The sequence below is a fragment of the Cucurbita pepo genome, chromosome 15 (assembly GCF_057944985.1).
Source record: "Cucurbita pepo subsp. pepo isolate OVF chromosome 15, ASM5794498v1, whole genome shotgun sequence".
Lineage (NCBI taxonomy): Eukaryota > Viridiplantae > Streptophyta > Magnoliopsida > Cucurbitales > Cucurbitaceae > Cucurbita > Cucurbita pepo.
In genome coordinates, this window is record NC_141812.1 from 8,841,593 (window position 1) to 8,855,576 (window position 13,984).

A 13,984-nucleotide genomic window follows, 5' to 3' on the forward strand; every position below is an offset into this window, starting at 1 on the left:
TGGTCTGCCTTGCTCTTTTCTAATTCTCGCAGGCAATCACGCAGTGTGAAGAAGACGAAGACCCGACTGCCAAGTCTTTCTAATAAAGAAACTTAGCAATATCTCAGTTTTCAGGTTTTTTCTCGAGTCCTCTTTTAAAATGTTCACGTATTTGATTAAGTGTATTTTTTTTTCCACGATCGAAAACGATTTTCATGTTCGGTTCAGAGAGCATGCTAGCCAACAGGTGCTGAACTTTGTTTTCTTTCCATAATAATTCTAAGTAGTAAACGATTGAGATTGAATATGTAACTGTCTAAACCCACCGGTAGTAGATATTGTTCGTTTTGATCTTTTACGTATTGTTGTTAGGCTCACGTTTTAAAACATGCCCATTAAGGAAAGGTTTCCACGCCCTTACAAGGAAGACTTCGTTCCCTTCTCCACCCGATGTGAGATCTTGCAATCCACTCCCTTGAGGGCCAACATTCTTACTGACACACCGTCCAATGTCTGGCTATGACACCATTTGTAATGGTCTTCTCATCACTAGTAGATATTGTCTGTTTTGGCACATTACATATCGCCGTCAGCCTCACGATTTTAAAACACATCGGTTAGGGAGAAGTTTTCACACCTTTATAAAGAATGTTTCGTTCTCCTCTCCAATCGTATACAATCTTATAGAACATAATAAAAATAATTATAACAATAAAAATAATTATATCCAAGTCAATGTCATGTGCAAAGTCTTGATCTTAGTCATCCAGCTAAGGAAATTTCTCTTGGGCTGCTTTTGGATAATCAATCAACCCATTTTTTCTCACAATTTCTCCATAAATTTCCACATTTTCATTCTTATAAATAGCAACAATTCTCATCCCATTTTCCCACACAAATATCTCATCATTTTCCTACTCATAACCCAAAATGGCTCTCATCAACCTCTCCATTTCTCTCCTTTGTGTCTTGAGTACTAATATCATGTTGCCATAGATCTATGGCTCAAGACATGTCTCAAGACTTTGTCGATGCCCACAACGCCGCTCGTGCACAAGTCGGTGTTGGACCCATCCAATGGGATGAAACTGTGGCAAACTATGCCCGACAATATGCCAACCAACGTGCCAAAGATTGCCAGATGGTCCACTCTAATGGGCCTAATGGGGAAAATCTTGCAGGAAGCTCGGCCGACCGAGCTTCCTTATCATGCACTGACGCAGTTCAAATGTGGGTAAACGAGAAACAATTTTATGATTATAACTCCAACTCGTGCCTTGGCAACGAGTGTCGCCACTACACTCAAGTAGTGTGGAGTAAATCTGTTCGAATTGGATGTGCAAAAGTGAGATGCAACAGTTGTGGTACTTTCATCACCTGCAACTATGACCCGCCTGGCAATTACGAAGGTCAATGGCCATACTGAAGAATGTCACCTTAATAGTAAGAGGGCGTGCACTAAAGTTACGTTGGAGTCAATAAGAGAAGCTTTGAAGGGTCGTGTATCCCTTTTTATCAATCTCATTTAGCCACCTTTTAAGCATTGGGTCTCTTTTTATTGCTTCTTTTGTCTTCCTCCTTTGAGGCTATGAGCATTAGTTTATGTTATTAAATAGTTTTTATGGCATGTCAAATATAGAAAAGTTATACTTTAGGTCCCTAAAGTTTGGGTTAGATTGCATTTGGGTCCGTGATGTTCATGAAAAAAGCTTTTATTCTCCTCGGTTATTAAATAAATTCTCTTTATTATAGGTTGCATTAGTACGCTTGAGAAGTGAAACATAAAATTTAAAGTTTTTAAGACATCCCCTTTTCAAAAAGATTTTTGGTTATTTTCCTTCGATAGATCGAGATTGATCAGAAGATCCTTTCAATTGGCTAGAACCCGTTACTTGAACGAAACTAGATCCTGTAGAATCAAATTAAATATTTGACAAGACATTTCGTACTGTACTAAAAAAATCGATCATTGTTTACCAACCACACATTGTCTAACCAAATCCAATTCTCTCTCGATATGTTGCTCAAAAAACTCGATTTGTGTGGATTCTTCCCCCATCTAGAGAAGAAATATAACATTGTTTGCTTTAATTTATCTTTATTAATCTAGATCAATCACCTCTAAAAACGAGTCTAATATTGAAAAAGTTAGATAATCATGCGTAAACGATCCTGTAGTTATCAACTATCTCCATATTATATGAACTCATGTCCTAAACAGTTTCAACATATTAACTTGATAACACGATCTATCACATATATCTAGGCACAACCCTGATCATTCATCTCATCCAATATAATTGTGAAACTTATGACAACTCTTTCATAGTTCTCACATTGTATAATCATAACAGGAGTGACCTCATCCAATATAATTGTGAAACTTTTCTTTTTGGTGGTTCAATCATAGGAATTCCAAATTGAAGCATGCTTTACTTGAATCAATTCTAAGAAAGTGAGGATAAAGTATGCTAGAAGTATTGATATGTGGAGATAGTTTTCACTTTTAGGAGTAAGCAATGTAACCATGTCGGAGGGGATGCATAGGAATGTGGGGTCATACAGGTATCAAATCTAGATTATACATAAACGTTCACAAAGAAGTAGCATGTGGTTGAGGAGCCGATAAAATATCATGGCGTTATTTAGATGCAAGTCATACTTCCATTCTTGTTCATATGAGACATACATGATTCTTCTCATATTATCAATGATTAAAATACATAGTTTTCTAATGTCATATAGGCACAGAGCGAGCGTAAAGTAATTTACATGGTGTATCCAGTAAAATACATAGTTTTCTAATCTCATATTATCAATAATTTACATGGTTACCATATTTGCCCTCTTATTAAAGGCAAATATATTGCATTCATTTATTATTCTTTCCTTTTATTACTATTTCCATATTATTTGTAATTTACCATATTTCTGTATCCTGAAAATGATTATAAATAAGAGAACTCTCACCCCCATTTAGGTGTGGTGATTTAGCAAACATTCACATGGTATCACAGCCCTTTCGGTTTAACAACCTGATCCTTTCTTCTCTATGGCTTCCGAATCTTCTTATCATCTTCTTCCTTTCAATACTCTAATCCATATGATCACCATCAAACTTTCTTCCTCCAATTATCTTCTTTGGAAAAGCCAACTTCTCCCTCTCCTTGAGAGTCAAGACATGCTGGGCTATGTCGATGGAACTATGGTTCCACCACCTCGCTTTGAACCAGAAACCTCTTCAACACTCAACCCCAAATATTTGGCATGGAGAGCAGCCGATCAACGACTTCTCTGTCTCCTGCTCTCCTCTGTCACTGAGGAAGCCATGGCTGTTGTCGTTGGTCTCTCTACTGCACGTGATGTTTGGCTTGCGTTGGAAACTACGTTCAGCCATCAGTCGAAAGCTCGTGAACTGAGACTCAAGGATGACTTGCAGTTGATGAAACGTGGCTCCAAACCTGTTGCTGAGTATGCCCGTGCCTTCAAAAAAATTTGTGACCAACTTCATGCCATTGGCAGACCGGTCGAGGACATTGATAAAGTGCACTGGTTCCTTCGTGGACTCGGCACCGAATTTTCAGCTTTTTCTACTGCTCAGATGGCTCTCACCTCTATCCCCTGTTTTGCAGATTTAGTCTCTAAAGCTGAAAGTTTTGAGTTGTTTCAGCTCTCCCTTGAGTCCTCTAACTCCACTCCTACAGCATTCACAGTCACTAATCGTGGTCGCACCCATGGAAGCCACCCTGCTTCCTTTACCAACCAGCGAGGTCGTTCTTATTCTCACAAAAACAACTCTTTTAATCGAGGACGAACCCACTCAAGTCAAGGTCGTCGACCACCTCACTGCCAAATATGCCGCAAAGAGGGCCATTATGCTGACCGCTGCAACCAACGGTATGTTCGACCTGATTCTTCTCATGCTCACCTTGCTGAAGCCTTTAACACGTCATGTTCTATTGCTGGACCCGATACTGCTGATTGGTTTCTGGACACTGGAGCTTCGGCCCATATGACTGTCGACCCATCTATTTTGGATCAGTCTAAAAATTACACGGGTAAGGACTCTGTGATTGTAGGAAACGGTGCATCCCTACCCATTACCCACACCGGTACTCTTTCTCCTGTTCCAAATATTCACTTGTTAGATGTCTTGGTTGTCCCTCACCTCACTAAAAATCTTCTTTCCATAAGTAAATTAACGTCTGATTTTCCTCTCTCCGTTACATTTACTAATAATCTTATTACTATCCAGAATCGTCAAACAGGAAGGGTGGTGGCAACCGGTAAAAGAGATGGAGGGCTATATGTGCTGGAGCGCGGCAACTCTGCTTTTATTTCAACCCTTAGAAACAAATCTTTACGTGCTTCATATGATTTATGGCATGCTCGTCTAGGTCATGTGAATCATTCTGTTATTTCTTTTTTAAATAGAAAAGGTCATCTTTCTCTTACGTCTTTATTGCCTTCTCCATCATTATGTAATACTTGTCAGCTTGCGAAAAGTCATCGATTGCCTTATTCCCGCAATGAACGTAGGTCGTCTCATGTGTTAGATCTTATTCATTGTGATCTTTGGGGTCCTTCTCCCGTCAAATCAAATTCGGGTTTCCTTTATTATGTTATTTTTATTGATGATTATTCTCGATTCACTTGGTTTTACCCTTTAAAATTTAAATCTGATTTTTTTGATATTTTTCTTCAATTTCAAAAATTTGTGGAAAATCAATATTCTTCTCGTATCAAGGTATTTCAAAGCGATGGTGGTACCGAATTTACTAGTACTTGTTTCAAAACTCATTTACGTAATTCTGGCATCCACCATCAACTCTCTTGTCCATATACACCTGCTCAAAATGGTCGTGCTGAGAGAAAACATCGTCATGTGACTGAGACTGGCTTGTCCCTTCTCTTTCACTCTCATCTTTCTTCTCGTTTTTGGGTTGACGCCTTCAGCACTGCAGCTTATATTATCAACCGGTTGCCTACTCCACTTCTTGGAGGTAAGTCACCCTTTGAACTCCTTTATGGCTACACTCCACATTATGACAATTTTCATCCCTTTGGTTGTCGTGTTTATCCTTATTTGCGTGATTATATGCCTAACAAGCTTTCTCCCCGCAGCATTCCTTGTATTTTTTTGGGTTATAGTCCTGCTCATAAAGGGTTCCGCTGTCTTGATCCGGCCACCACTAAGCTATATATCACCTGTCATGCTCAATTTGATGAAACCCACTTTCCTGCTATCCCTAGCTCCCAGACCCAACCTCTTTCCTCTATTTCTATTTCAAATTTCTTAGAACCACATTTTCATCATATTGATTCATCCCCCCCTACCACTTCATCACCGCAAACTCCTCGATCCAGTTCATCCCCGTGTGATATTTGTTCTGACCTTGTAGATGAGTCTGTGCAGGTTGATACTTCTCTTGCAGGTTCCACTTTGCCACCCTCGACTTCTAATTCGACCTCTATTGAACCTCCTGTTGATTTCTCTTCTTTGGGCACTCATCCTATGATCACACGAGCCAAAGCTGGTATATTCAAGACTCGTCATCCAGCAAATCTTGGTATTTTGGGCTCATCTGGACTTCTTTCTGCTCTTCTTGCATCCACTGAGCCAAAAGAATTCAAATCTGCGGCTAAGAATCCTGCTTGGGTGGCTGCCATGGATGAAGAAATTCGAGCATTACAACAAAATGATACTTGGACTTTGGTTCCTCGCCCTGCCAACACCAACATCGTGGGCTCTAAATGGGTGTTTCGTATTAAATATTTGCCTGATGGATCTGTCGAGCGTTTCAAGGCTCGTCTTGTTGCCAAAGGTTATAATCAGGTTCCTGGTCTTGACTACACTAACACTTTCAGTCCGGTTGTCAAAGCTACCACTGTCCGTGTTGTGCTTTCTATTGCAGTCACAAATAAATGGCCTCTTCGACAACTTGATGTCAAGAATGCTTTTCTCAATGGAACTCTTATTGAACGTGTTCATATGGAACAACCTCCTGGGTATATTGATCCTCGATTTCCCACTCATGTTTGTCTATTAAAGAAAGCGCTCTATGGTTTAAAGCAAGCTCCTCGTGCTTGGTTTCAGCGTTTTAGCTCATTTCTTCTCACACTTGGGTTTTCTTGCAGTCGCGCTGACACGTCCCTTTTTGTCTTTCATCAGCAATCTAACATTATCTATTTGCTTCTTTATGTTGATGACATTATTGTTACCGGCAACAACTCATCTCTTATTGACAGCTTTACTCGCAAGCTTCATTCTGAGTTTGCTACCAAAGATTTGGGTTCTCTCAGTTACTTTCTTGGTCGTGAAGTTTCACCCACTTCTGATGGTCTCTTTATTAGTCAGTTAAAATATGCTCGAGATATTCTTACTCGTGCTCAGTTGCTCGATAGCAAACCAGTTCACACTCCCATGGTTGTTTCTCAACACCTGACTGCTGATGGTTCTCCTTTCTCTAATCCTACTCTCTACAGATCTCTTGTTGGCGCCCTTCAGTACTTGACTATTACGCGTCCAGATATTGCCTATGCTGTCAATTCTGTCAGTCAATTCTTGCATGCCCCTACTCCAGATCACTTTCTTGCTGTCAAACTTATTCTTCGCTATGTCAAAGGAACACTCCACTTTGGTCTTACCTTTCGTCCATCCACTGTTCCTAGTATGCTAGTCGCTTATTCGGATGCTGACTGGGCTGGTTGTCCCGATACTCGTCGTTCTACATCCGGCTATTCTATTTATCTTGGTAACAATCTGGTTTCTTGGAATGCCAAAAAGCAACCTACTGTCTCACGCTCCAGCTGTGAATCTGAGTATCGTGCTCTTGCCACAACCGCTGCTGAACTTCCTTGGGTTACGCATCTTTTGCATGACCTCAAGGTCCCTATTTCACAGCAGCCCTTACTCTTATGTGACACTTTTGCATGACCTCAAGGTCCCTATTTCACAGCAGCCCTTACTCTTATGTGACAACAAAAGTGCTATTTTTTTTTAGCTCTAATCCCGTTTCTCACAAGCGGGCCAAACATGTTGAACTAGATTATCATTTTCTTCGAGAACTTGTTATCGCTGGCAAACTTCGCACACAATATGTACCCTCTCATTTTCAAGTTGTTGACATCTTCACAAAGAGTATTTCTCGACCTCTCTTTGAATTTTTCAGATCCAAGCTTTACGTTCGTTCAAATCCGACGCTCAGCTTGCGGGGGGTGTTAAGGATAGTTGACCGTTCACTATAAGGCAAATATCTAGATATTCACCTTACATTACGGGTTCCCATATTTGCCCTCTTATTAAAGGCAAATATATTGCATTCATTTATTATTCTTTCCTTTTATTACTATTTCCATATTATTTGTAATTTACCATAAGAGAACTCTCACCGGTGATTCAGCAAACATTCACAGTTTTCTAATGTCATATAGGCACAGAGCGAGCGTAAAGTAATTTACATGGTGTGGCACATAGAGATTCATGCATCATATAACATTGATAACTTAACATAATTCCATGACATAAAAAAATCATATCATAGTATAACTGACAACACAGCACAACATTACATATATCATAGCATAAATATAACATAACACATGTCAATAAATCATAAAACAATATAACATGTGTAGTTTTACGATCATAATTTAGAATTCTATTGAGAAATTAACTCCTCAAATTTCAACTTACCTAAACAATAACCTCAAACGCTACAAAAGTGTAAAAAACGAATTTGAAAGTCCAATGTGGTAGGAAGGTCTCCAAATATATAAGACCTAAGTTGGAGCCGAGAAGCCAAGTGAATCCTAAATGAGATAAAACAGAGTACCCATGGTAACTTACACATTTTCGGATAACTTTCTTATTTTTATTAATGACTTATAGAGGCAAAAATCAAGTGGCAATAACACGTTAGAATTGGTGAGTAAATAGATAGCTAAGTTGTATACAAAGTTTGAGTTTAATATTAAAGGATTAGACATGATTTGATTTTCATAAAAGTAACCGATTAAACAAAGTTCGTATTAAGTATAGAGTTTAATTGGTTAAGGTCGTAAAAGAACTTGTAAAGAGGCACACCATTGAAAATGGAATAACCAGGGTTGACCCGGCAATGGAATTGAAATGAAGTACACAAATTGAAACAAAGAATGGTTGTAATAATAGTTAAGAAAGGAATGGGAATGGGATGAGGAAATTGAGTAATAATAATGAAAGAAATAAAGGTTGATGAAGAAGGTATGATGATGAACTAATAGGGCTCCTCGCCGACAATGTTACCAGCAGGATTATAATTGCATCCAACCAAAGTCCAACTGTTACGGCACTTAACAGTGGCACAACCCACAAGAAAAGTGGCATTCCACACCAATTGGACGTAATGGCGGCACTCACCACCCACGCATCTGTTGTTTTTATGGTCATAGTACTTCTCCTCAGCCGCCCATGCCGCCACCGCACCTTCCGCCGTCAAATCCCCATTTGACGTGGCCAGGTTCTCCCCATAAGGAGAGTCTGTGGAGTGCACCATCTCACAAGTTTCCACCTTGGTTTGGAGATAGGCTTTAGCATGTTCTTCAAGTAATTCGTCCCAGAACACCGGACGCTCCCCTTTCTTCTCTCGAACTGCATTGTGTGCCTTAACGAAGTCGTCCCCGGGTTCTTGACCTACCACCACGTGCCTTAGGCTTAGTGCAACCAAGCACAGCGTCGCCGCCGCGAGTGTCATTTTCGACATCCTATTTTTTTATTTGAGGCTTGATGATGCAACAACAAAAAAAAGAAAAAAAAGAAAAAAAACAAGAAGAAGAATGTGAGGATGGATTTCTTGTGAAGGGTTTTTGTTCTTTTATTTATAGGGACAACCAATGCCTTTCACTCAAGGCTTCGCGTCATATGCGCCATGGATTCTAACAATCAACTTCCTAATTTAGTTCCTCTCTTCTTTATTTTTGGTGTTTTTCTATTCTTAGTTGAAGTCAATCAAAAATTCAAAAAACTTGTTCACATCAAACATTTTGAAATAATGAAAATAACATAAACTAATAAACAAATTGAAATAATGAAAATAACATAGACTAAAAATACCCCACACTAATCTATATGCTACTAAATGAAAATGAAAATGCAAAACTTTGAAATGTATTCACTCCTTCAAGCTTCCCCCTAAACTTTGAAATGGTTAGCGCAGCGCATCTGTTTCGGGTACAGAGGCGAGGAGGGGGGCTAACTCGGCCACCCAACCGAGCAGGTCAGGGGCGGCCATAGGTTCGAATCCTGCCACCTTTCTTGTGGATCATCTTGTGGTTACCGGAGGATGGGAATAAGAAAGTAGAAATGAGCACGAAATGTCAATATATGAATTGTTTCATTATTTGTTATTTTTTGGCCTTTTCTTTGCATTCACTTCCAATAAGAAAGAACCACCAGCGTTTGGTGCAGCACCTGCATTTTGGTGTATACTTCTTTCTTTGGTCTTTCGTTCCGTCATGTTCCTAATAACTTATCCAATTCCAACGTATTAACCGTGAATGCACCTTTCTTTTATCAAATCTTAGGGACATGGTCTAATCATGAGGGTAGTATTTTATCATGGTGTCGGATCCCAAGTGTTTATGGATTCCTTCTTTGTTACCAGGGTCGCCCCCAAAGCCATAATGTCTCAAAACGAGGAGGCCATAGAGAAACTCTTTTTTATTCCTTTCTTTCGAACTTCGTGAAAAACCCCATTCGAGATCTCCCTCGTTACGACCAAAAAAGTGGGTATGAGCTCCTGTTGTGCACTCCCTTCGTTCTTCGAACCCTTGTTGATTATGAACTTCGTTCGCGGAGGAACCGGACTTTTGACGGGCCAGCCCTTTTTTATGCACCGCTTTACCCTGAAAGTCAAATGAGCTTTGCTCCTCTGGGCTCCCGGCGCTCTCGTGGTTCACAAGAAGTAAAAAGGACTCATCCTTTGTTGCATCTGGCACGAGATGATAAAGAGAGAGCTTCGTCTATCGATGAACAGCGGATTGACAAAACTCTTGGCATTGCTTTGTTTTTCTCTCCTTTCCTATTAGCGAGTTCTGATCCTTTTGTTCGAAATTTCTTCGTTCGTACCGAACCGCTTGCAGAATCAAATCCTATTTCACAAGATCCTATATCAGCTATACATCCTCCTTGTATTTATGCTGGAGACGTTGCCAGTGCTATGAGTTTTGGCTTATGTAGATCCAAAATGATGAATGGGATTGTGGCACTTCACTCCCCGCCAATGCGTAAGGATGCCCCCGAAAGGAATGAAACGCTGCTTCGCTCTGCTGGATGCGTCGGATCCCGTATAAGAAGCGAGCTTTTTACCCTCAAATTCAAAGATATGGGCGCAAAATGCTATCCTGCTCTATTGTTGCATAGCAATACGGTTGTTTGCACTTCACCGTTAGTAACTACTCAAATAGGTAAAAAGACAAATAGGACGCTTGGTCATGTCTCCCTCTCGATTAAAGTTGATTTTTGCCTCAAAGAGAGACCTTAAACTTTTGGAGAAGGACCAACTTGAACAAAGCTAAGAATCGAGCAATCAGAGCTGCTGAGATAGTCGACTAGAGGAAGAATGCACGAGCCACCTGCAAATCGAAGGTTAAGGATGATAATGTGGCCAATTCAACTAAACCAAGTTTCTGACCCATTTGACTATTTTGACCTATTTCAACTATTTAAAACTCTATTTGTAATTTATTTTCTCTAGTTCCCATATTTTATCTTAATTTAAGACTTAATTGAGAAGTTTTGTAGAAATAAACATGATTAAAATGTTGTATCATGAATTATGTTCTTCTTTGATGAGGTTTAGTTTGATTATGCATGATTGGTCGGAACCTATGCTAGGATTGATTTGTTTGACATGTGATTGTATGTTCACGTGATCTTCCCTTATTTTTAAGGTCAAATTACGTAGAATGAACTATGATAAATGAATTAAAAGTACATGATGATCTCATTTGATTATTACGAACATGCCTTAAATAGACGATCGTGTTAGATACCATATGAGCTTAGATGACTTGTGAACATGATAGTTTGCTATTGTTGGGTGAGCTTTCTAAACCCTATCGTCTGATTCTCGACTGTGTCATATGGTATAGTGATTAGTTTCTTATACTTTGCGAGGACGGTTAGAGGTTTACCAACTAACTCTTAATCATGTACTCATCTCAAGTGATGTGTGTTTACAAAGTGTCGATCATTGGTTGGCAATGATATGGGGTCTCTCCCCGATGGTTTATTTTACTATGTCGTTACTAATAGGGGTAGCTAGTAACTCTTAATAGCGAACTTGTCTCGACTGATAAGGATTTTCATATGTACTTGTGAAGATTATGAGTTGGTAGTGATAAGGTCATGCATTGAAATGATTACGTGTTATGAAATGATTACGTGTTATGAGAAGTTTGTGTAGGGGATGATTAAGAGATCTCAAACTATTTTTTAGGCATGATACAAACGTTCACATATTCATTATTTCATGAATAATAAGATGTACCATACATAGAACATTCATAAGGGTGTGGATTACTAGACAGATTACAACTAAAGTTGTTTTTATTTAGTAACTTTCATTCATGACCAATACTTTTATTTTAGTTATAACCTTCTTAGAATGGCCTTTGGCCTATGATATTGCCGCGTGGATCATAATTGCAAATGATGAATGTACCACGATTGTTTGTACATCTCACTTTAGCACATCCAATTCTCACCGAGTTTCTCCACACCACTTGAGTGTAATGGCCACACACCTTACCAGCTGCACAAGTATTAGCGCTAGGATTGTAGAATTGTTTCTCATCAACCCACATCCGAACAGCATTAGTCCCTGACAAGTCAGGGCTACCCCATGCAATATTTTCCCCATATGGTCCACCTGAGTGCACCAATCGACAGTCATTGATGCGTTGGTTGGCATATTGTCGAGCAAAACTAGCTACCCTTTCGTCCCACTGGACTGGCCCAACGCCAACTTGGGCACGAGCTGCATTGTGGGCATTGACAAAGTCTTGAGGCGAGTCTTGAGCGAGAGAGGAATGAAACATGGCAAAGCTCAAGACGACATAGAAGAGGGAGAGGGAGAGCTTGAAAAGATCCATTATTTGGAGATGGAGTTGTGATACAATGGTTAGAAGTTTGGTGGGAAGAAAATGGGATGGGTATGGCAGTGATTTATAGGCATGAAATTGTGGAATATTATACGAACAAGGAGAATATTTTAGGGTGGTGGAGTATTCAAAAACGGAGCATACACGCAACTAGAAATTATTAATTATAATCAATATTGATTATTTGTGCATCTAAGTTACTATATACAACAATTAATTAAACTAATACTTTTTTCTCGTTATTAATGTTTAAAATATATTTTTCATTCAAATTAAGTTTTTATTAAAGGGTTGAATTTTAAAAACTAACATATTTGTTTTTTATTTTTTATTTTTTATTTATGAGTTTAGAATTTATTTTTTAGTTGGTCTAGAAATTTAAAATTAGTTTTTAAAATGTGAGTCAAATTTTGGTTTTAGATTTTGAAAATACTCGTAAAAAGTACGTAATGAACTAGAAAAATGATCGGGTGGAAGTAATATTTACGAGCTTAATTTAAAAAATTGAAAATTAAAATCTAAACAATTAACAAATTAGGACCTAAGGTGGTAATTCTCGATGTTGATATAGCTATTGCAAAATCGAAAACGTGAAACTACAATAGCTTTGAATACGACATGAGTTAGTACACGAAAGGGAGAATAAGCCAAGATTGATTTTTCTAGAAAGCAAACAAAAATGGCCTTGGACAAACTTGTGGAGGCTTTGGGTCACTAATCATGCTTGGAAATGAGACAAAAACATGTGCACTAAGTCGTCGTAAAAACATTATTCTCGACTAAATTGTTAGAGGTTTAAATTCTCCCACTCTCGTGAGCAACTACTTTGATTAAAAGGTTAATGTTCGAATTTCTCCGCTCTATGTTAAAATAAAAAAATCAGCCCAAAATCATCTATAAAATTAAGCTGATATAGAATGTTAAAAAAACGTCATCAACTCAACCCAATGTACTATTTTTGTGTTGGGTTATGAACTTATTTGAGTTAAGTTAGGTTCAAATAAATGAAAAACTTTATCAATTGGTTTGGTTCATGAGTTACTCTAAAATTAGATCGAGTTAAACTAAACAACTAAGTATTTGAAAGGTTAAAATATTTGAAAATAAACAAATTAATATATTAATTTTTTTTTTCAAAACAAAAAAATTGAATAAACGGTCCTGATGAACTCCGTTTACAAAAAATTTATGGTTGGGTTGAGTTGAATTCATTATTTAATGAAAGTTGTTCGAATTGAAAAAATTTAGTAGCAGACCAATTAAGTTGAATCTAAAAAATGTCTCGACTTGACTGAACTGACTTGACTGAACTCAGAACGGAAATGAAATAAATAAATAAATAAGAAAAATAGTGGACGAAAAGAAGGCGGAGGCTGTATTATACTCGTGTATTTCTCTTGACTTTTCAATTGTTTTCTTTGATCGTGAGATTAGAATTAGCCTAACTTTGAAAGATAAAACTTGTACATTTTTTCCTTGGAAAAATATGAAAGCTAATAATTAACCATTTAAGAAAGAGGAAAAGAATAACAAAGACTATCTCTAAATTGAATGGATTTGGAGCCAACCTCAAATTATTTTGACATATATTGAAATTTGTATGAACAAGATGACAAATAATAAAAGAAATTTGAGTGCTAGGATGAAGAATGTTATTTGTGATAGAACCTTTGCAAGAGTTTAGAAAGATCGTTGCTTGAAATATCCCGATAGTCTTGACGTGACCGAGCTAAATAGGGTAGAACTAGAAGTGTAACGACTCATATCCATGGCTAGTAAATATTGTCCTCTTTAGGCTTTTCCTTTCGGGCTTTCCCTCCAAAGCTTTAAAACGCGTTTGCTAGGGAAAGATTTCCACACC

At 38.3% G+C, this 13,984-nt stretch overlaps 4 protein-coding genes across 4 annotated transcripts; 1 reads left to right on the forward strand and 3 right to left on the reverse strand.

Moving 5' to 3' along the window:
• The first annotated feature begins 940 nt into the window (after positions 1–940).
• Positions 941–1,740, forward strand: LOC147789273 (pathogenesis-related protein 1-like). Its single transcript, XM_087118146.1, has one exon. The coding sequence runs from the start codon at positions 980–982 to the stop codon at positions 1,403–1,405; it is 426 nt and encodes a 141-aa protein (XP_086974272.1). The 5' UTR covers positions 941–979; the 3' UTR covers positions 1,406–1,740.
• A 6,327-nt stretch (positions 1,741–8,067) lies between these two features.
• Positions 8,068–8,801, reverse strand: LOC147789274 (basic form of pathogenesis-related protein 1-like). The gene has a single exon (XM_087118202.1). The coding sequence runs from the start codon at positions 8,721–8,723 to the stop codon at positions 8,238–8,240; it is 486 nt and encodes a 161-aa protein (XP_086974328.1). The 5' UTR covers positions 8,724–8,801; the 3' UTR covers positions 8,068–8,237.
• Positions 8,802–9,934: 1,133 nt separating this feature from the next.
• Positions 9,935–10,150, reverse strand: LOC147789275 (uncharacterized; the record flags this gene model as incomplete). The annotated part of the gene is made up of 1 exon (XM_087117921.1): positions 9,935–10,150. A coding segment is annotated over one exon (216 nt), but the record flags the coding sequence as incomplete, so codon positions are not given.
• Positions 10,151–11,512: 1,362 nt separating this feature from the next.
• LOC147789276 (pathogenesis-related protein 1-like) lies at positions 11,513–12,170 on the reverse strand. Its single transcript, XM_087117837.1, has one exon. The coding sequence runs from the start codon at positions 12,112–12,114 to the stop codon at positions 11,623–11,625; it is 492 nt and encodes a 163-aa protein (XP_086973963.1). The 5' UTR covers positions 12,115–12,170; the 3' UTR covers positions 11,513–11,622.
• Between the last annotated feature and the right edge of the window lie 1,814 nt (positions 12,171–13,984).

Bases quoted from the DNA above. Each gene is read 5' to 3' on its own strand.
- LOC147789273 (XM_087118146.1), top strand. From the start codon at position 980: ATGGCTCAAGACATGTCTCAAGACTTTGTCGATGCCCACAACGCCGCT.
- LOC147789274 (XM_087118202.1), bottom strand. From the start codon at position 8,723: ATGTCGAAAATGACACTCGCGGCGGCGACGCTGTGCTTGGTTGCACTA.
- LOC147789276 (XM_087117837.1), bottom strand. From the start codon at position 12,114: ATGGATCTTTTCAAGCTCTCCCTCTCCCTCTTCTATGTCGTCTTGAGC.